General features: G+C 38.7%; 1 protein-coding gene across 1 annotated transcript in view; it reads right to left on the reverse strand.

The window, feature by feature from the left end:
• Positions 1 to 21242, reverse strand: part of CSMD1 (CUB and Sushi multiple domains 1) — a 1986149-nt gene that overhangs the window by 1610631 nt on the left and 354276 nt on the right. The window contains exon 3 of the mRNA XM_034647758.1: positions 1012 to 1044. Coding sequence (XP_034503649.1) covers positions 1012 to 1044 — 33 coding nt within the window. The remainder of the gene's footprint in view (positions 1 to 1011; positions 1045 to 21242) is intronic.

The raw sequence follows: 21242 nt of genomic DNA on the forward strand, positions 1-21242 counted from the left end.
AGCGCAACCATGTCATTCCTCCATATTTCTAAATATGTAAGACCGATCTTTCGGTAAAGCAAATGCCTCACCATGAACACAGAATGTGAACATCCAGGTGAATACGAGACCCACTAGACCCAGCAGTAATTTTCAAACTGCAGTCTGCTTTTCCTAGCACCACTGGGAACCAGGCCCTCCCGTCAGGGGTCCCTTGTGTGGACCACCTGAGTCTTGTGTTTGAAATAAGAGCCTGGTTGCAGAATTAAGCTCATGTCTCAGACCCACAAACCCATATAATCTATAGACCTCTTGCAGGCTACTGTGTGAGGACACCCGCATTGGAGGGGCTCTTTCCCAAATCACCAGAGTTCATTCTCACTGGTTGGGTTTTAGCTCAAAGGCCATTCCCTCAGTGAATCACTTGGCACTCATTACTGCAAGAGCTTTTTTTTATTATTCATCTCCTCTGCGAGATCAATTTCATTCAAGATCAAGGGCCCCATCTCCCCCCTTCATCAATGTGCCCAGCTTACCACCTTCCTCACCATTGCTTGTGGCCTTGCTCATAGTCAGTATTGGTTAATTGAATGAGAAAATGCAGTATTGATCTTTTAAGTATTTACAGTATGGTCACGTCTTACTTTGGTAAGCTTTCTCTTGGTCCTTTGTCTTTGCATAGCTTGTAGTTTGTAGAATAAACATATTTTAGAATATGTGCAATGACGACAAGATCACTACAATTTCAGTTGTGTTTAGTTCTGCACAGACTGCCAAGTTGCCAACTGCCACATGAGAGGGTCCTGTCCCCAGAACAAAAAAACAAAAATCTGGAGACCATTCATTCATAGCGTCCATGCTATGTGACCAACCAGTCCCCCCATCTGGAAATACCCATCTTAAAAGACTCCAGCCCAGATCTTACGAATAGCCTTCCCCAGTTCTCCCCTCTGAGAGAGCACTAAAACGCAAAAATGTAGTGTTCTTCCTTCAAAGCAGGAAATCCAGTGAAGAAAGCATTGCTTGATGAACAGGTTTTGTTCAGGCAGCCTAAAACCTAGTATTCTAAGATGCAGAAATATTTTGGAGGTCTTCAGCAGAAGGCGGGGGGGAAGAGTGGGCAAGACTCAGATATGGTGTTTACAGAGCTTACAGAGCTAAAGCTTAATTTATATTCTGGCTGGGAACCAAGCAAAAATCTCAGGATAGGGTTTTCTTCAATTCTATGTGTATATTTATTTCTGGAATCTTCTTATCTCCTGCATAGGCTTCTCTCATATCCAACAGAAGGAGGTTTTTGAAGTTCTGAGCTCCATCACCAGAAGCATTGCCGTGGGAAGCAGTTATTTACTGCATCTCAATCAGGCATCACTGTAACTAAACTGGTAGATCTGAAATGCAGTTGATGGACCATCTTGTTTTAAAATGGGGTAGGGGGTAGGAATGTTGTCACTGCTTTTCCAGTACCATGGGAAAGCCCAAAATGTATTTCTGATTTCCCTTCTCAGAGAAAATGTTACAGGATTTTTCACATTACCTTACCATTAATCTATGCAATTTAAAATACAAGAGTATGTGTAACAGAACAGAGTTTGTTAGAATGAATTCTGCACACGCGTGTGCGCGCACACACACGAACAAATCTACTGTATTTTTAGCAAAGATAACACTAGTTTCAGTAATACTGGAAGGAGTATAAAATAATGCAATTCTGTTTCAAAAAGGATTTACCTACTTAACTGTCTGCTTAGGCATTTCCTCCCCGTAGGGATGCCAAATAAATATTCAATGATAAATAACCTTGATGAACTTCACTAGTCTTCTGCTCTGGTTTTGATTTTCCCCTGACTCTTCATGGGGGAAGCGGCAGCTTATCTACATTATCAGTTTTCCAAAGATTAATTATTGATATGTTAATTCTGCTGAATATAATATAGTCACAATATATTATAAAATTAACACCACTACCTAGCATGCTCCAGATGAACTGAATTTCAATTGTCACCCATTTCAAGGGTTTGGCAATGTTTAGCATCGGGACTGATTTTTCAGTTCTGAGTGCTGGCCTTTTCTGCCATGGAATAGCAAATACACGGGGTGCTCTGGGTGATGGTCATAGATGGTGCAGCTAGCCCCTGGACCAGTCCACCAGGCTGGCTCATTACCAACCCCCACAGCTGGAATACAAGCCCAGAGTCTACAGATAGCTCACTGCATCCTGCACCGGCATGCCCAGAACTCCCGATGGGTCTACCAAATACAGCCAGTCACATTTCCCACCCTCTTCTAACCAAGTGGGACTCTGTGTCATTTAAGTAACAAAGACATTACTTTAAAAAGATCTTCAGACTGCTGTTCTCCTGCTTTAATGATGTCTTCTTTCGCTCTCAAGAGAAAGCTCCTGGAAAACCAGGCATGTTCTAATAATTCTGGTGTCCACATAACTTAACACAGTGTCTTATGTAGGTTCTCTGCAGAACACATCTCACTTGGAATTAAATAACTTCATTAAAAAAAAGCCATTTGCTTCCTTTAAGGACAAAGAATAGCATAAACTATTCCAATATGACCTAATGCCAATCAGATCTAAATGTTAAATATGAATAACAGATTTACATTTATACACTGGAAATTTGCATAGACTACAAAAAGAGGCATAATTATGTGTTCCTAAACACTATTTTACATACACATTTTATTAAATTATAATCACTATGGGTGAATTAAATCCTTATTAATAGAATTAGTTTTGCTATTTATATTCATATTTACAGAATTATATCATTAGTTATGAGAATATAAGTTTTTCCTTTGTAATAGTAGGTCTATGAAAACCCATGCCTGTTGTGTTTCGTGTTCAGAAAGTAGTAACTGGAGACAATATGGAGAAATGTTTGAAACACCAACTACTGAATAAAATTAAACATGTTAATAACAAGTACTCTATAAAAGTCTTTTCTGTTTTAAGAGATTATAGATGTATATCCATATGTATGTAAAAATAAAATATGCACCTATATGCATAAAATATTCAGATGACCTGAGACAGTTAAGTGGCTTGCCCAGAGGCTGAAATTTATTAAATGGTCATGTGTGATGTTTTCCTCTATCTACTAATAGCTAAGATTGGGAACACTACCGCACATTGAAAAAAGATGAACTATGTTTCAGTGATTTCGAAAGGATACAAATCATGAAGAATATACTCTCTCACTAGGATAGAGATAAGAAGTCAATAAAAATAAAATTCCTGGGAAATCCCAAATATTTGAACTCAGACTCTATTCTTCTTAATTTACATGTCAAAGATGAAATCATAAAAGAAAATAGAAAATATTTTAACTGAATTGCTACAAAACGTATGGCATGCAGATAAAATAGTGTTTGGAGAGAAATCGTAATCATATAAAAGGGCAAAATCAGTAACCTTACATTCTACTTAAATTGCTGGAAAAAGAACATAATAAATCAATGTAAACAGAAGGAGGGGAATAAAAGAAATAAGTGAAATTTAAAAAAAAAAGATAAGTCAAAGTATCTTTGGGGAAAAAAGAAATCTGACAAACTCTTAATCTAGAAAGAATATAAATCACCAATATAAAAAATGAAAAATGATTAATCACCACAGTATCTATGGACATTAAGAGAATTTAAAATACTATTAATAACTTTGTACCAACACATTTTATAACAGAGATTAAGTGGATAAATATCTTGAAAAATATAATTTACCAAAACTGACATAAGAAATACAAAATCTGAAAAGTTCTAAATCTGGGAAATACCTTTTTTTTTTTTAACAGATTCACAAAAGAAAACTCCAGATACAGATGTTTCTTTGTGAATTTTGTGAAGGAGTAACACCAAAATAACACAAACTTTCTCAGAGCCAGAGGACAGGTTTACTCAATGTTTTGAGATTACCCCTACCCTTATAGCAAAACCTGAAAAAATTACCAAAAAAAAAGAATTACAAGTCACAACACTCATGGGTATAGACACACAATTCTTCATAAAATACAACAAGTCTATGAAGGGAGGGAAAACTGAATGGGAAGAAATCAGGGAGGGAGACAAACCATGAGAGACTCTTGACTCTGGGAAAGAACCAAGGGTTAAAGAAGCTGGTGGGTGGGGGCTGGGGTAACTGGGGAATGGGCATTAAGGAGGGCACGTGATGTGATGAGCACTGGGTATTAAATGCAACTGATGAATCACTGAACAGTACCTCTGAGACTGATAATGTATTGTATGCTAACTGAATTTAAATTAAAAAAATAAAATATAACAAGTCAAGCCCAACAGTGTATAAAAAGATAGTATTTTATGACCAAATAGACTTCATGCAAAATTGGCTTAACATTTTAAACACTAATCAATATAATTGACCATATTAATATAAAATGGAAAGAAAAAGTACTACCATTTCAACTGATACAGAAAAAGCAGTTGACAAAATTAAACACATTCATAATAAAACCCTCAACAAATAGTAGGAAACTTTCTTAGACTGATAAAGAACATTTATGAAAAAATGAATAATCAATTTATCAGTGAAGTTCCAATAGGGAGACCAACACTCCTCCAGTAATTTGAACATGGAGAATTCGTATTAAAGGATAATTAATTTCCAAGTGTTGTTTCTTGCAAAATGTATTTGAATGAGCATTATTTTGTGTTAAGAAGCAAAAAGTCTGAATTTGGTTTAAAATTTACACACTACTATGTCTTATTACCCTAAATAAGTTTGAAACTTAAATGACCATCATCTGAACTATAAGAGTTAAAGTGTCTTAGCTTATTTAATCTTTTATTTATTTTTTTGAGACAAAAAGAAAAAAATGGGACACCTGGGTGGCTCATTTGGTAAAATATCTGCCTTCCGCTCAGATCATGATCCTGGGGCCCTGGGATCTGGTCCAGCATGGGGCTCCTGGCTCAGCAGGAAGTCTGTTCTCCCTCTCTCTCTGCCCTTCCCCCCTGCTCCTGTGCACTGGTGCCCTCCTCTCTCTCTCAAACAAATAAAATCTTGCTATGCAACGAGTGCTGAAGGTACTATCCATTACCAGACAGTCCCAACAAGAAATAAAAGGAGGGACGCCTGGATGGCTCAGTCGGTTAAACGTCCAACTCTTGGTTTCAGCTCCGGTCATGGTCTCAGAGTCCTAGGATCTGCCCGGAGTCCTGCTCCACCCTCAGCGGGGAGTCTGCTGGAAATTCTCTCTCTCCCTCTCCTTCTGCCTCTCCCCCACTCGCTCACCCCCACACACAATCTCTCTCTCTAAAAATAAATAAATCTTAAAAGGAAAATCAAAGGCCAAAAGGAAGAGGTAAAATTCCCCCTCCCCTTTGTAGATGATAGGATTGTTTACATTAAGATCCCAGGGAATCTTCAAAATAGCTACTGAACTAATAATTGAATTTAGGAAGGTCACAGGATACAACATTAACAAAAATATTTACATAGTATCAAAAAATTTAAAAAGAAAAATATTAAATGGTGGCATTTATAACAACAAAACACTTAGAAGTAGATAGGAATAAATCTAATTTAACATTCTGAGAGAAACAAAAGAAACCCTCAATAAATGGTGAGATATTTTATGTATTCATGTATCGGAAGATGATTGTTAAAATAGCAATACTTCTCAAATTTATTTATATAGATTCAAAGCAAGCCCAAACAAAATCCCAAGGAAATTTTTACAGAAATTGACAAGCTGATTCTAAATGAATCTATGAAATGCAAAGGGCCCACAATAAACAACACAATAATAAAAAGAACAAAGTTGGAGCATGCACTTTACCTGCCTTCATGCCTTACTGTGTATTACAATGATCAGTCCAGCAAAAAGACAAACATCATTGAAAAAATGTCCCTCACATATATCAGAAATTGATTTTCAACAATGATGCCAACTCATCTCAATGAGGGAAAATGAAGTCTTCAACAAATGTCAGACCAGCTGAATACTTAATTCTTTTTTTTTTTTTTAAATGAGCACCTACACTTACCTAGCACCATACACAGAAAGTTAACTTTGTAAAAATCATAGTCTTTTCAACAAATGGTGCTGAAACATTTGGATATCTACATGCAAAAAGATGAATTTAAAACATTAATTCATATCAGATATGCAAATTAACTCCAAATATATCACAGACCTATGATGAAGAGCTCAACTATTAAACCTTTCAAAGAGAAGAAAACATTTGTGGTCTTGGAGTATGCAAATATTCTTATATATTCCATAAAATCATAAAGAATAACAATACTAATAAATTGGACTTCATCAAGATTAAAAATGTTTGTTGGTCGACATATACCACCATTAAGAGAATGTATCTGGGAGAAATTATCCATAAAATAGGTCAGTGGAAGATTTTAACAGTCACTTCACAAGAAGAAGAGATTTGACCAGTAATCACATGACAAGATACTAACATTAGTCATCAGATAAATGTAAATTGAACCACAATAAGATACTCCTGACACACCCATCAGAAAGACCAAAATTAAAAAGGGTGGACACACCAAATACAAGCAAAGATGTGGAGTAACCAGAATTCATAACTACTGTTGGGAATGTAATACGGTAAAGCCCATGGAAACTTTGTGGCCGTTGCCTCTAGAGTTCAACATAAATCAACCTTGTGACCCATCCATTCCATTCCTAGGTATCTGCCCAAGAGAAATTAAAACATCTGCCCATAGGGGCACCTGGGTGGCACAGTGGTTAAGCGTCTGCCTTCAGCTCATACAATAGAATACTATTTGGTGATAAAAAGAATGCACTGCTGGGGCACCTGGGTGGCTCAGTCGGTTAAGTGTCTGCCTTCTGCTCAGGTCATGATCCCAGGACCCTGGGATCAAGCCCCACATCAGGCTCCCTGCTCAGCGGGGAGTCTGCTTCTCCCTCTCCCTCTGTCCCTCCCCCTGCTCCTGCTCTCCCTCTCAAATAAATTAAATCTTAAATATAAATAAATAAAAATAAAGGAATGCACTATTGTTACATAAAGAAACATGGATTTCTCTTAAAAATGACTAAGTAAAAAAAAAGTTAGGCAAAAAAAGCATACATGGCATATAATTCAATCTACATAAAATTGTAGCAAATGCAAATGAATCCACAGAGTCAAAATGAATTTGTGGTTGCCTGGAAACCAAGGGTAGAAAGCAGGATGGATTATAAATGGGCACAATGACATTTTCATGGGTAATAAATATTTGTGATGACCTTTTACGATGGTATAGGAGAACTCGAGGTTTACATTTTCAGTATATACAACTTATTCTTTACTATATTCCAAAGGAAGCATGAGGGGCGCCTGGATGGCTCAGTCCGTTAAACATCCAACTCTTGGTTTCTGCTCAGGCCATGATCTCAGGGTCGTGGGATCGAGCCCCACGTAGGGTTCTGTGCTTGAGGAGGTTTGGGGGGGGTCCTCTTCAGGATTCTCTCTCTCCCTCTCCCTCTGCCCCTCCCCCTGCTCTCTCTCCAAAATAAATCAATAAATCTTTAAAAAAGACGTGTGAAAAATTAAAGGATTCACTTGTCAATCTAGTTTTCAAAATCCAGTCTTCAGCTCTTGTGCAAAGACCTCTAGAATACATCCAATGTGATTTGGGCTATTTACATACCAGAGCTCTAATTCAGGAAACCCAAATAACAGGTTTTCAGAAAAACTTGGCAAACCAACTACCTAATAATTATACAAACTTTATCCGGTTAAAGAGACGGGCAACGTAGGAATATGCTATTGACATATCAAACCATGTCATTGCAACACAAGGTATAGAACAGAAAAAGGTGAGCTCTAGTCTACATGATACCTTTGAGGTTTTACGAAATCTCCCAATTTCCAAACCGAAGTCACCGAACTCTAGAAAGTTGTAAGCAACTTCTGGGCCAGGTGTTGTGTGGATGCGTGACTCCTCACTCTGGAATTACCAACATATGGAACTCACAAGGCTGCAATTGTTAATTAACTTTCTAGGGCACAGGTGGCAGAGCTGCTGCCACCCAAATGCATTTCCTTTGGCCTGCACCGTTGTTTTTTTTCCCCCACATCTTTTTTTTAAAATCAGTAAATAATGGGCGTCGTGCTAGCAAATGACTTGCAGGGGAGCCCACCCAATAAGATCATGGCTGTCATCTTTGGTTACCCTCAAACAGCCCTCCACAGCCCTCCTCCGATTTCCTTACCCTCCATACCAAGTTCCCCGCTTTCCAAACACGACTTGCCCCTGTGGCCAGGCAAACCACAGACCACGTCATCCTCCCCTGCACAGACCCCCCCCACGGCTAAAAGAGAGGGCACCCCAGCTCGGCACTGGCTGGGGCACACCCAGACTGAGTACCTCGGGGTGTCGGCAGGAGACTGGCCCACGGTGCACAGGCACTTACCAGCTTCCTTCTCGTCTGACTATGGCAGAGAGGATGGTCTCACACTAGACCCGCAGCTCTCCCAGTGAATGAAACAGCCTTCCCAGCACAACCTGGGTCCACGGGAAAATCTGGCCCAGACTGCCAGAAGACAGGGGGACTAATGGGTACATAGACTCCAGCTGGTCCTCAGTCCCTTGGGCTCCCCAGGCTACACACTGCTTTCCAGAAAGAGCTAGGCCTCACCGACTTAGTGCACTTCAGGTAGTAGGGGCAGGAAAAAAAAAAAAAAAAACAAGCCAATGCATTCAAACACACATGAACACAGAACAAAAAACTCAGGCACTCACTCGCATCCTGGGGCCAGTTGCGCGCCTGTCTCTGTGAGGTGTCAGGAAGCTGTCACAGGAGACCATCACCGCCTGTTTCTGGAGGCTTCTCCCATAGAGTAGCCTCAGTGCATTGCTCTCCCATTTGACTCAGCCCAACTGCCACCCTGGCACGGGGAGCTGGCCTCTTCCCTGGAGCCGTGCCCTCAGGAACTTTTCTGCCTTCTGAGCACCGTGGGGCATACGCACGGACTGGGCCTTGGTGAGCGTTCCCAGGGAGGCAAATAGGGCGCAGACGCAGGCTGCAGGGTGCACGTGTGGCTCTTGATGAAGGAGCAGGGAGAGGATGGATGGGGTTTACTAGGCATTACCACCTGCAGAGAGGCTGCCCTGGACACTCTTCAAGTTGAAGAGGAAGCCAGGTCTCGAGGGAATCGTGGGCGTTCTACAGGTGGCCTGCACTGCATTTTACAAATGATGGAGTTTCACATAATGAAGCATCGACTGGAAACTGCTGTTGATCAGTTGGAAGCTCTGGTCTCATTGGATAAGGCCCACGTTTCTGCTTGGCAACCGTGGATGGAGGGCGAGTAGCAGGTGCTGCTATTACCCGGACCTTTCACCGCAGTTACTTTTATTATTGTCTTACATCCAGTCTGGTTTACTCATTTACGTCCTCAGTCTGACCGCAGCAGCCACGTGAACTTGTGACACTTGTCTGGAGAGCACGTGGCAATCAGACCTGGTAGTTGAAATAACACCTGCCTTACCCTGTCCCTCTTCCATGGGGGGTGACCTGCAGTTCGGGCTCTGGGCGCTCTTTCTAAAATTGAAATATGATAACAAAAGCTAATGGCAGTTGTTGTAAATTAACAACTCAGAATGAATGAGTTTATCCTCATTGTTTTATTCCTCATTCAAGTTGCTTGCTATTTCTGAGATCATGAGAAAATGGGACACCTGACAGGGACTTTTAGAAAGAGAAAGTGCTCTTAGCAGTGGGGGTAAGAGAGGATGTCACAGGGGAAACATAACTGTGACGCCAGCACGCCAAGGAAAATGGGAGAAAGGAACCGGCTGTGGGAGGAAATGAGCCCGATCAACAGGCATATTCCCCGGAGCCTCCACCTGCAGCTTAGCCACTGCCTTCCAGCCTCCCCAAATGTTAATCTTCCTTTACTGTCACCTTTCCTCAGTGTCCCTCAACCTTTTCAACTATGCCCTTATTTGGCATGGAGCCGAGAGCTTTTCGGGGGGGGGGGAAAAACCATGCCTCTGGCTGTGCATTTTGAATGCAAACACCCACTAATGCCCGTTATTTAGAACATGCAGAAGTGAAGGAGCCACTAACATGCAGTTTGGAAAATAACATCCATTAATCATCACCTGCTTACAAAGAGATGCATATTTTCTCCTAAATCGTGAACACATTTATTATACCAGATGGTAAAGTCTCACACAGAGGGTACAGTTCCAGTGCAAAGCTTAAATGATCCTTTCAAGGTCCCTGTGTGAGCAACATACATTGTATTTGAAAGTAACTCTTTGAGGATGCCTGAGGTGTTACTGAGCAGAAATGTACAAGTGCAAAACTAATCAAGGCTCTCAACTACTCCACCTCTGAAAGTTATATACTGCTTGTTGCTTTCTTCCCACATTCAGCACTACTTTTCAAAGGTAGTATTTGCCTAACTCTACTAGATTTAAAAAACACACAACCCCACTATACATACCAAACATTTGTTTGTTTGCTTTTTCAGAAATATCTAATCTAAAAAAATATTTTCTGATGCATGGGCACATAGAGTGTGAAAACCATTAAAACCCAAGCAAGAAAATACTTGATTGGTGTGTCTGTATCCTACACAGGATAAGCTCAGTACAGTTTAGATGGGATGATCATGGAGTGTAAGAATTGATACTGTGGTCAGAGAAGATGCCGTGCAGGGTCCGTGTATTGCCTGGGAGAAATGGAGAAGCTGTCTGATTAGGGGAGACATGTTTAGAAACTTGCAGGAGGACAAGGTTTTATTTATGTCCATTTGTCTCCTTGGGCTGAAAGGCTAGGGTTTGTATGAAGCATTCACTTGCAGGCTTTCCTGCCCCTTCCTAGTCTCCCTCTTGAAGTGCATATACACCCTGTTCACCAGGGGCTATGTCCTTGAAGCAGGGAGCCAGCCACCCAGGTCCTGCATTTATATGAGTGGTTTCTAAAAGAAAAAGGAATGGAGGTTGGTTAGTATATGGCGGTAAGAAGTAGTCAAACAATACTGATGACCCGGAAGCTTCTGTCTGAGGGTTTAGTGCAGGATCAATACCATTTGGGAGTTTGGGGAGTTGTGCTGAGGATAAGCTTCGGAGAGGAAATTGTGTGATCTTAACGTGGTTGTCAGACAGAGGCCGAGGAAACTGGGACTCAGGGCGAGAAGCCAAGCAAATGCAATGAGCATCAGTGACCTCAGGGGCAGAGCCGGGAGGGCAGGGCTCCAGATCCTTCTGAAGAAGTTGACACTGGCAAGTTTTACCCCCCACTCATGTAAAGACTGTCCCCAGCCTGCCTCGGCCGCCAGGGCAAGGATGCCCCAGAGAAAATATTTGCAGGCTTTATTCACTTATATGCACAAACCTGGAAGCTGTGAGCAGATTTCTGAATTCTACTTTACTTAATACTCCAGATGCTATGAGGTAAGAAAGAGAGATGTAAGCCACAAACAAAAGAAAAACAAAACTGAGGTTTAAGAAAGAGGACCCTCTATCTCTGCTCCTGGAGAGAATTATTTGAAAGCATCTTCTAAATTTAAAGGCTTTGGGCTGGAAATGCTTTTATTTGTTTAAACAATTTTTATTTATTGTACTCTTGGCTGCCTAAATGCACAAACTTGCAAAATGTCTATCAAAACTACTCCAGTTTAAGAGCAACATTTCAAAATTTGAAACAAGTCTCCTTCTAAGATAAATATTTACCTTGTCGATTATTTTTAGTATATTCAGAGACAAAGGAAATCATATTTACAGCAAAGGGAGAGTGATTGTGCTTATTATAGTAAAAAAAAGAATCGCTTTGGGTTCTAAGTAATTTTCTACCATTTAAAAAAAATTATGTGAATTAAAAGTACGTAACTATCAGATATTCATATAGAGTACTCATTCCATTAAAATATTTTATAAACAACGAATATTATTGAATTAAAATGCTTTTGTTTAGTGTTTTCTGGGGGCTTCTCTGCCGTAGAGCATATAATGATAAATCCACACTGGCTCTGCTATCCAAGTATTGAAAACAATGAGAGGAGAGGAAAAAGTAAATATTAAAAGTCATTCAACTACCAATCTGGCCATCCACCTAAAACTCATCTAAAATCTTGGAAATTATAGAAATCTGATTATTCATTGCTCTTCACTGCTTATCAGGGTGGATAGCTTCCCAGTGAGCCATCCAACCAAACGATTTTTTGCAGATTCACTACCATGAAGAAGAGTAAAAGTCAGGATCTAACTGACCTTTTGACACTTTTATTCCTTTTCCAGGAAATCAAGGACTAAAAAATACAATAATTTCATTTCCTTTTGAGAGAGAATACGAACATGATTCTTAGTGAAATCTGATTATGCCTAATACTGTGGAAATCCCATTTCCTTGCTGACACAGTCCTGCAAGTGACACCATCATTTCCGTTCACTCCAATTAGACCAGCTGCCTGCTGCCTGCGCGCAGCCGAGAGTAAGTGTCTCCCAGGCTTGGTGAGCTCTGCTGCACGTCTCTTGGCTCGGGTCCTTCAACAGTAAAACAATGTAGAGAGATACAGGTACAGGCACACGTGTGGGTGGTTATAGCAATAGACGGTTTGCATCGCTGGTTTTCTAGATGGCGTAGTACTCTAGATCAGGGGGTTTTTATCCACAGCATTATTGATATTTTGTGACAGACAACTCTTTGTCTTGTGAGGCTGTCTCATGCTTTGTAGTGTATTTATCAATATCTCTGTATTATACCGGCTGCATTCTAGTGCGGCCCCCACCCAGTTTTGACAACCAAAAATGTCTCTAGACGTCGCCAGATGTCCCCTGGGTCATAAAGTCACTCCTGGTTCAGAAACACTGATAAAAATATAGAGACAGATTAGAGAGAGAGAACGCCAGAGACAGAGAGATGGAGATAGGTAGAGATAGAAAGAGAGAGACAGAGATAAACATGGAGATAGGCATAGACATAGACCTAGCTGCTTCTACAAGAATTCCAAAGACAGAAAACAGATACTTACAAAAACAAAAAACAAAAACAAGAACAAAACAACATTCCCCCACTAGGGCTGCCGGGGACACTCAGTAGCCACACTGTTTCAGGATGAAGTCAGCATCTTCTCTTAATGCCCTCTGGGAGCCCTCAGGCTGGGGTCATGCCCTTGGTCTAGCTTCCCACAGGCCCACTCAAGTCCCCACAGTGCACGGCAATTATATATAAGGAAGAGATTCCCGAGATCCCACCATCGTCCGGAACTCCATCGAAGGTGTTTGATTATGAGTTATTAAACATCATCTATTAAAGAGAATAAGGTGTTGAGATAAATTGGACATTCTAATGCTGTATTTATTTTTAAATGCAAAATACTGAGATCTCTTCATGTCAGCCACTAAAGATCACATTTACTAATTTCAGTGGTGTGCTATATGACATATATACTCTAATTTTTTTAGTCTGTGGAAAGAGAGACAAACTTGATCTTTTTCAATGTTATCAAAATGCACCCATAAACATTCCTTTACATATATTTTGTCATATTTGGGGGTATTTTTGTAGAATAAATTCATAGCATAACCTTGCTGAGTGAGTTTGTTTAGTTTTTCAATCTGAGAGAAATTTCAGAATTTATATCTAAAGTAATCCTTAAAACTTTGACTTGTCATAAGATGTAAAGTGTTGCCATTCAGAATGGTGAGATATTATTTTGCATTATTATTTTAATTGGCTGTAGTTATACTAATTGCCATGAATTTTATATTTGAACTGTTTAGTCATATTTTTACCCGATTTTCAATTAAATGATTTTATTTCCTTATATTTCTGATAATGTATCTTATCAGTGAAGGACGTCAGCTCTTTGTCTTCCATACCTGTTGTGAATTCTTTTTCTCAATTTGTCATTTGGCTTTTGGTTGCTGAACATGGAATCCCGTTGCCAACCATTTGTTAGTCTTCTTGTCATCTGTTCTCTTTCTAAAACTTGAAATGCTTTTCCTTATGTCTGCATGTTTATAAGGGAAATGTCCTAGGAGTTGGGAGTTTTGGGAAATTTTTCACACACATATATTTATGATGATCCAAAAGCCTTCCCTGACCGTATGAATAATGTTTGACACTTTCAAAATGGCCAAGATATTGAAATGAACTAACACTGTTTGGCTACTGCAGGAAAAAAAATCACCACAGCTTGAAGAGGTAGTGGTTGGAATTCAAATACATGTTAAAACTTGCTTGTAGAGGTGACTGGGTAGCTCAGTTGGTTAAGCGTCTGCCTTCCGCTCAGGTCATGATCTCAGGGTCCTGGGATGGAGCCCCATGTCAGGCTCTCTGCTCAGTGGGGAGTCTGCTTCTCCCTCTGCCTCTCCTTGTGCACTTTCTCTCTCTCTCACTAGCTCACTCTCTCTCTTAAATAAATAAATAAAATCTTAAGAAAAATTAATAAAACTTGCCTGTAGCATTGTAAAAATAATTCTGCCTATCTCCCTTAAATGCTTCATTATTTTATCTCTGGGATCTCCACTTACTAGCAATCTCATCATTTTTGTTAATCAACTTAAGTCTTATGAACATGCATATATATATGAAATATCGTTGGTCTCAACCAAAGCTACCTGTTAAAATCAGTTATATATTCTCTTTCTATATTATATATATAACCAGCTATATTATATATATATACATATATACGATCTATATTATATGTAGATATAGAGATAAAGATATATAGATATATATCAGTGTTCATGCCTCAATCTCATCCTTGATTTTCTGGTTTCCATGCTAATCCACTGAAGTCAGCCAATTAAAAACAAACGAAACAAAACAAAAAAAGGAAAAGAAAAACCTATTCCTCACCCAATAAGCATTGACCTTGTCTATGATTTGCTAAGTTAGAGCATATGTTGAGGAAAGAAAGAAAGAAAGAAGAAAGAAAGAAGAAAGAAAGAAAGAAAGAAAGAAAGAAAGAAAGAAAGAAAGAAAGAAAGAAAGAGAAAGAAAGAAAGAAAAGAAAGAAAGAAGAAAGAAAAAAGAAAGAAAGAAAGAAAGAAAGAAAAAGAAAGAAAGAAAGAAAGAAAGAAAGAAAGAAAGAAAGAAAGAAAACGAGCATGCATATGATGAGAAAGGAAATTTGGAAGATGTATCAAAAACAATTATTTTTTTATTTCATCACCTAAAATATGTAGGTAGAGTAGCGGACATGGCTGACAAATTCACATAATTCTGGGAATGTGATGGGTGTATAGGAGAGGACCAGGCACCACCACCGTCCCCCTCAGTTTCTCTGCAGGGTCCTCACTAAGGTAGGAGATCCTGTTGAAACAGGCACAGAAGGACCGCTCGGATTTCTGGGCTTCTGTGGCCTGAGACGTCACCTCTAGGCAGTGGGCTCTCATGTCAAGTTTCCACCCCAGCTACAAGGCCCATCTCTCCGGGCCCTCTCTTGCCATGTGTTGGTGTGGTCAGGCTGGCCATTCCTTCTGTTCCTGACCATGAGGCTCGTTGAATATGATATGGTGTCAAGATACATGTTTGGTGTTAGGATGGGGCTCTAGTCTCTGTAGAATCTATTATACCCACTTGGCACTATGTTTATCAGCGTCTTAATTGGAGCATTAGTCACACCCAAGCTAAAAATAAAATGATGCTTTGATTTTTATCTGACTATTGATCTGTGAGTGGCTCCATCGGGACCTCATACCAGCAATGGGGGACAGAAAGGCAGAATTTAGGCATTGCTGGATCTCTAGGCTAATCTAATCTGAATGCAATTGAAACCCCTTCTTAGCCCTTCAAAGGTCTCAAGTTCTAAACATCACCAGATATAGTCAATATGACATGGGTTTCTTAGCCAGTTTCAATGCATTCAGACACATGATTACAGTGCAGAAAAAAAAAAAACTGGAGAAAACTGTGATATTTTAGCAACACTTATTCATGATCTCTTCATTTGGAGGCCCTATCACATTAATCTCTAACTTCTTATCATCATTACAGAAAGCAAGGGATAATCTTGTATAAGTCACAGAAGGACAGTCAAGATCACTGCCAAATCTATTTTCTTGTATTCTACAATAATTGTGGGATAATATATTCTGATTTCCCACATACGCATGACACAATTTCCCTCCATAGGTTCACTTTTATTCATTTATTGAGGTTATAATGAGATTTCTACTCCAAGTTTGATATTATAATGTTATCACAGCTGGAGATTGATGCCAACTTCAATTATTTTCTGATTTTGGGACAAATAAACATGACTTCACCACTTCATATTTAGAAAACACTTACTGGATAACAGTCTCTCTCTTGGACAATTAACTCATGCTCATTCAAAGGAGAGAGAGATTAGTGAACATATCTATCATCACCAGAGAAGACACATTCGTGACCTAAGTCTTGGCCTCAGAGGACATATGTTCTATTTGACATACTCAACACAGACATACAATCCCAACAACAGGCAACTCCAGAGCTGGCGTAATTTCAAAGGAGTATATCCTTCACAGTCTATGCTAGTGGGAAGTGCTAAAGGAGCTTACAAAAAAATGTAACTTTGGGGGGGGTTGTTGTTTTTTAAAATGGTATGCACATGGAAAATTTTCCAAAATAGGTATAATGAGAAGTGGGTTTTGGAAGTAGGATATTGTTTAGGTGAGCAGAGGGAAGGATGAGGAAGTAGAGATGATAAACATATTCTCTTATATGATCAAATCAAGGAATAACTCCCAGATCCTTTCAACTAAATAATAAACTCGCATAGTGCTGTAGGCAATGTTTTTGACCCCTCTCCCAAATGCCTATGTTGAAGTCCTAATCTCCAAGGTAACACTGCTTGAAGATGAGCCCTTTGGGAGGTGATTAGGGCACGAGGGGGAGGCCTCATGAATGAGATTAATGCTCTTATAACAGAGACCCTGCATCACTACCTTGGCCCTTCGGCCACATGAGAAAACAACCATCTATGAAACAAGAAGCAGCCCTTCTTCATTGGACATTAAATAGGCCAGTACCTTGATCTCAGACTCAACCTCCAGCAGTATGAGGAATAAATATCTGTTGTTTTTAAAAGCCATCCAGAGGGGCGCCTGAGTGGCTCATTCGGTTAAGCACCTGCCTTCAGCTCAGGTCATTTTCCCAGACTCCCAGGATCAAGCCCATGTGGGGCTTCCGTGGAGCGGCTTCTCCCTCTGCCCTTCACCCAGCTTGTGCACTCTGTCTTGCTCTCTCTCAAATAAATAAATAAAATCTAAAACAAAACAAAACAAAATCCTACACCAAAATATAAAAATAAAAGCCATCTAGGGTCTCATATTCGGTGGTAGCCCAAGTAGACAAAGACAATTAGAAATGAACACAAGAGACTGGAGGTCAGAAATGTAGTTAGGGGTCAGGTTACAGAGTTCCTTCGTTTCTAGACATGTTTATATTACCGGCGATATAGAACAGAACAGGACTGCGGTGAATGTTTCGGGGTGGGGAGGCGTGAGCCTAGGACAGGAATGTCTTGGTGAACTGGTCAACCAAAGCTCATTCTATGCTAGAACAAGGGCCTTCACTGGAACAGCTTCTGTGAGGATCAAAACAGGCTGTGGCTAATGAAGAGAAGTTGCAGAATAAACAGTGTAAGACTTTACGACTACATGGTTGGACCCTTGTGGGAATTTGAGAAGCAAGAGAGGGGGCAGAGTCTATAAAGAGCAAAGATTCAAAAAAATAGCGATAATGTTGGGGCGCCTGGGTGGCTCAGTCATTAAGTGTCTGCCTTCGGCTCAGGGCGTGATCCCGGCATTCTGGGATCGAGGCCTGCATCAGGCTCCTTCACTATGAGCCTGCTTCCTCCTCTCCCACTCCCCCTGCTTGTGTTCCCTCTCTCTCCGGCCGTCTGTCAAATAAATAAATTTAAAAAAAAATCTTAAAAAAAATAGCGATAATGTGACAGGTTAGTGACAGGTCATAAAAATCACTGGGTTAAGTCTAGGTAATTCAAAGAGGAGACTTTTTTTTTTTTTAAGTAATCTCTACACTCAATGCGAAACATGAACTCATGATCCAGAGATCAAGAGTTGCATACTCTTCCCACTGAGCCAGCCAGGCGCCCGTCAAAGAGCAGCTTTCTATTTCTAATTTCGAGTCAAAATTTTTCTCTTGTGCTTAAGAGAAGCCTTAATTTATCTTCCAATACCTACATGTTAAAATTGAATTTCCTGATGGAGGTGCACATCATATATGTATGTCTGAATTATATAAATAATCCAAGATGATGACATAAATTGTATGTTGGGTTTTTGTTGTTGTTTTTTTGTTTTGTTTTGTTTTTTTGCTTTAAAGACTTTTTTTATTGGGACGCCTGGGTGGATCCATCGGTGAAGCGTCTGCCTTTGGCTAAGGTCATAATCTCCAGGTCCTGGGGTTGAGTCCCACATCGAGGAACCTGCTTCTCCCTCTGCCTGCCATTCCCTCTGCTTGCTGTCTCTCTTTCTCTCTCTCTCTCTGACAAATAAATAAATAAATAAATACATAAATAAATAAATAAATATTTTTAAAAAATAAAATAAAATAATAAAGACTTTTTTCCTTACATACGGTAAATAATGGTAGCGTTAGTCTTCACTGTAGGTCAAATTACAACATGAATCTCAACAATCCTAGCCTCCACATTCTAAATTCTGTTAGTTGTTAAATCTAAATCATATACTATTTGGAAAAATTTCCTTTACTGTGATCAAACAAAAGAAATTTCTTTATGATAACATTCTCAAGTTCTTTAATAGGACAATTATTAATTATTTTTTGATAGTGCCCATGTTGAGCTACAAAGAACAGTTTCTGGGCAGCGATGAAGCAACTGTTGAAACCAGGACAGCTCTAAGTATTTCTGTGACAAGTCAGTGGGTCAGGGCAGGCATCAGTCCTCTTAGAAAACATCCTTAGAATTCCAGAGCCGCTGTCAGTGTTGAGTTGATTATGTTCGAGAACTAGACAACTGTTCCAAGACCTAATGGGAAACAGGTAGCAAGCGATGAGACTAGAGGCTCCCCCACCCCGTTAACTAGAATTTGATTCTATTTGAAACTGCTTTACCATCAGCCAGTGTGGAAATGTTGCAACCATCTTAACAATGCTCACGTTTCCATTTCATGCAATTTTTTATCCAAAACGTTGTATGAGTAAAGACTCCTAGCACTTAGCAGTCCGTGGCATTCTGTTTCTGATATGTTTCGCCTATTTGTGTAATGATACCTAGCATGGTCACTTCTGTCCCTCAAAGGGCTTCCCTATGCCCATAGACTGTCCACGCAAAGGCATTCTAAGTGTGGAGACACAAGAAAGATTATACAATTTAATAGAGAAACAAAAGCATTTTCCACAATTTAAGGACTTGAAATAGGCAGAAATATGATATATTTGTTCTCTGTCTCAAACAAAAAAATTGTAGGTGACTGAGTAATTTATATGAACCCCAAGGAGTTCTTTCTTATCAGCCTTGCTTGGTTTGCTTTCCCTAGTAAAAATATCTAAATCAGTAAAAAAGTCATGATGTCATACATACAACTCACCTACATTTATAAAACTTTTTGAGGCCCTGATAGCAATTTATATACTATTCACTGAAATAAAATACGACGAATCTAGTTATTCCAACCTTAATATTTCCACTGCTGATCTTGTTACAATACTGTAGATAATAGGAATGCTGTTTTCTAAACGTTATAGTTAACATATAAAGTGGTCATAATGTCACCATAAAGACATAAATTGTTTAAAGACAGGGAATCAACATTTAAGCAGGTTTCCTTTAGAATAAGATAGAATTATAGGAATTATAATAAAATTATAAATTAAAATAATTATAAAACATTATAAAATAAAATACAAAATATATTAAAATATTTTTAAATTTTAAAATAAAATAGGAACTAGAAATATTGACAGAGAAGTATTTTTAAAGAGTACGTACGGAGAATTTTCTTAATGGAAAGAGAAAGAATTACTTTTAAAAAAGAGTCATATGATGATATTTGAATAAATTGGCTCCTCTTTCTTTTTATGTTATGTCTGCAGTTTCTATTACAATTCTTTCTATTGTTACAACATACCACCATTCTCTAGTATCATAATTTATTTGGAATAAAAACTAGTAAATAACTAATTTTTAGAAGAGCAGGAAGTGGGTAAGAAATCTTGCATCAAATTATCAAGGATTATATTTGTAGAAACTTGCCTAAATATCCAAAGTGTAGTACCATACATGTGAGACAGGAGAAAGTTTATCTAAGTAATTCATGAAAGAGATAGTTGTGTGCAATATATGACAAAAAGGAAAAGTGGTAAAGAGTTTTTAAGACAGACAACAGTTATTGTAAATGACCCAGAGAAACTAGAAGGCGTTGTATATCTTAAAATGCATAAAGAAAGTGCAAATAAAGCATGTCATCATATATTGAATATTTTAACTTTTATATACTTTAATATATTAATATATTAACTAGCTGTACAATATACTGTGGTTGGAGACTTTTCTCAATCCACAAAATAAAATACAAAGTATGTGATCTGTGTGTATTTCTGCTGACAATAGTGACAATATCATTTTATTTATCTAAGCAATACAACCTCTTCTGCCCACTGTCAGTATTTCTACAAAACTTCATACATTCAACAATCTCTAATTGGTACAGAATCTTAAAACCAGAAGATAAAGCCTCATTTGCCTTATTTATATGTTCATCAGTTTACCTAAGAAATTCCAATTTCTTTGAAAGAGACATTCCTCTTTCCTTTGACAAATTAAAAAAAAAAAAAAGGATATACTTGTACAGGCACAATTTTTTTTTCTTGCTGATAAATAAAAAACAAAAAGTAACTTAAAATCATCCCAGAAAATATTTGTTCTTTCTTTATGCTAAAAATCATAGATCAAAAGAGAAAACTAATGGGGAATGAAATGTATTATGATTGTGTGAACCAAAAATTCTCCATTGAGCTCAATATTCTTTCATGATTTTATCCCACCCACTTCCCAGGCTCTGTCTTCAGTGTATTCTCTGACAATGTGAAAGTTCCTTTTGCTGTTCCCTGAATTGTACTCATGCATTTCTCTTTGTGACTTTTCTCTCAAATCCACAGTTGCTTAAAAACAATGGTGTATTGTAACTTTACTTGAATTACCTTGACAACACCGTTTTACAGATCTGCCACAATTCGATGTCTACAAATGAAGGCAATGATTGCTTTCAATAAGAAGTTTAGTTTTTAAGTATTAAAAACGTGTGCACAAAAGTCTGCTTTTTCTTAATTGTA

The sequence above is a fragment of the Ailuropoda melanoleuca genome, chromosome 18 (genome assembly GCF_002007445.2).
Source record: "Ailuropoda melanoleuca isolate Jingjing chromosome 18, ASM200744v2, whole genome shotgun sequence".
In the NCBI taxonomy this organism is placed as follows: Eukaryota; Metazoa; Chordata; class Mammalia; order Carnivora; family Ursidae; genus Ailuropoda; species Ailuropoda melanoleuca.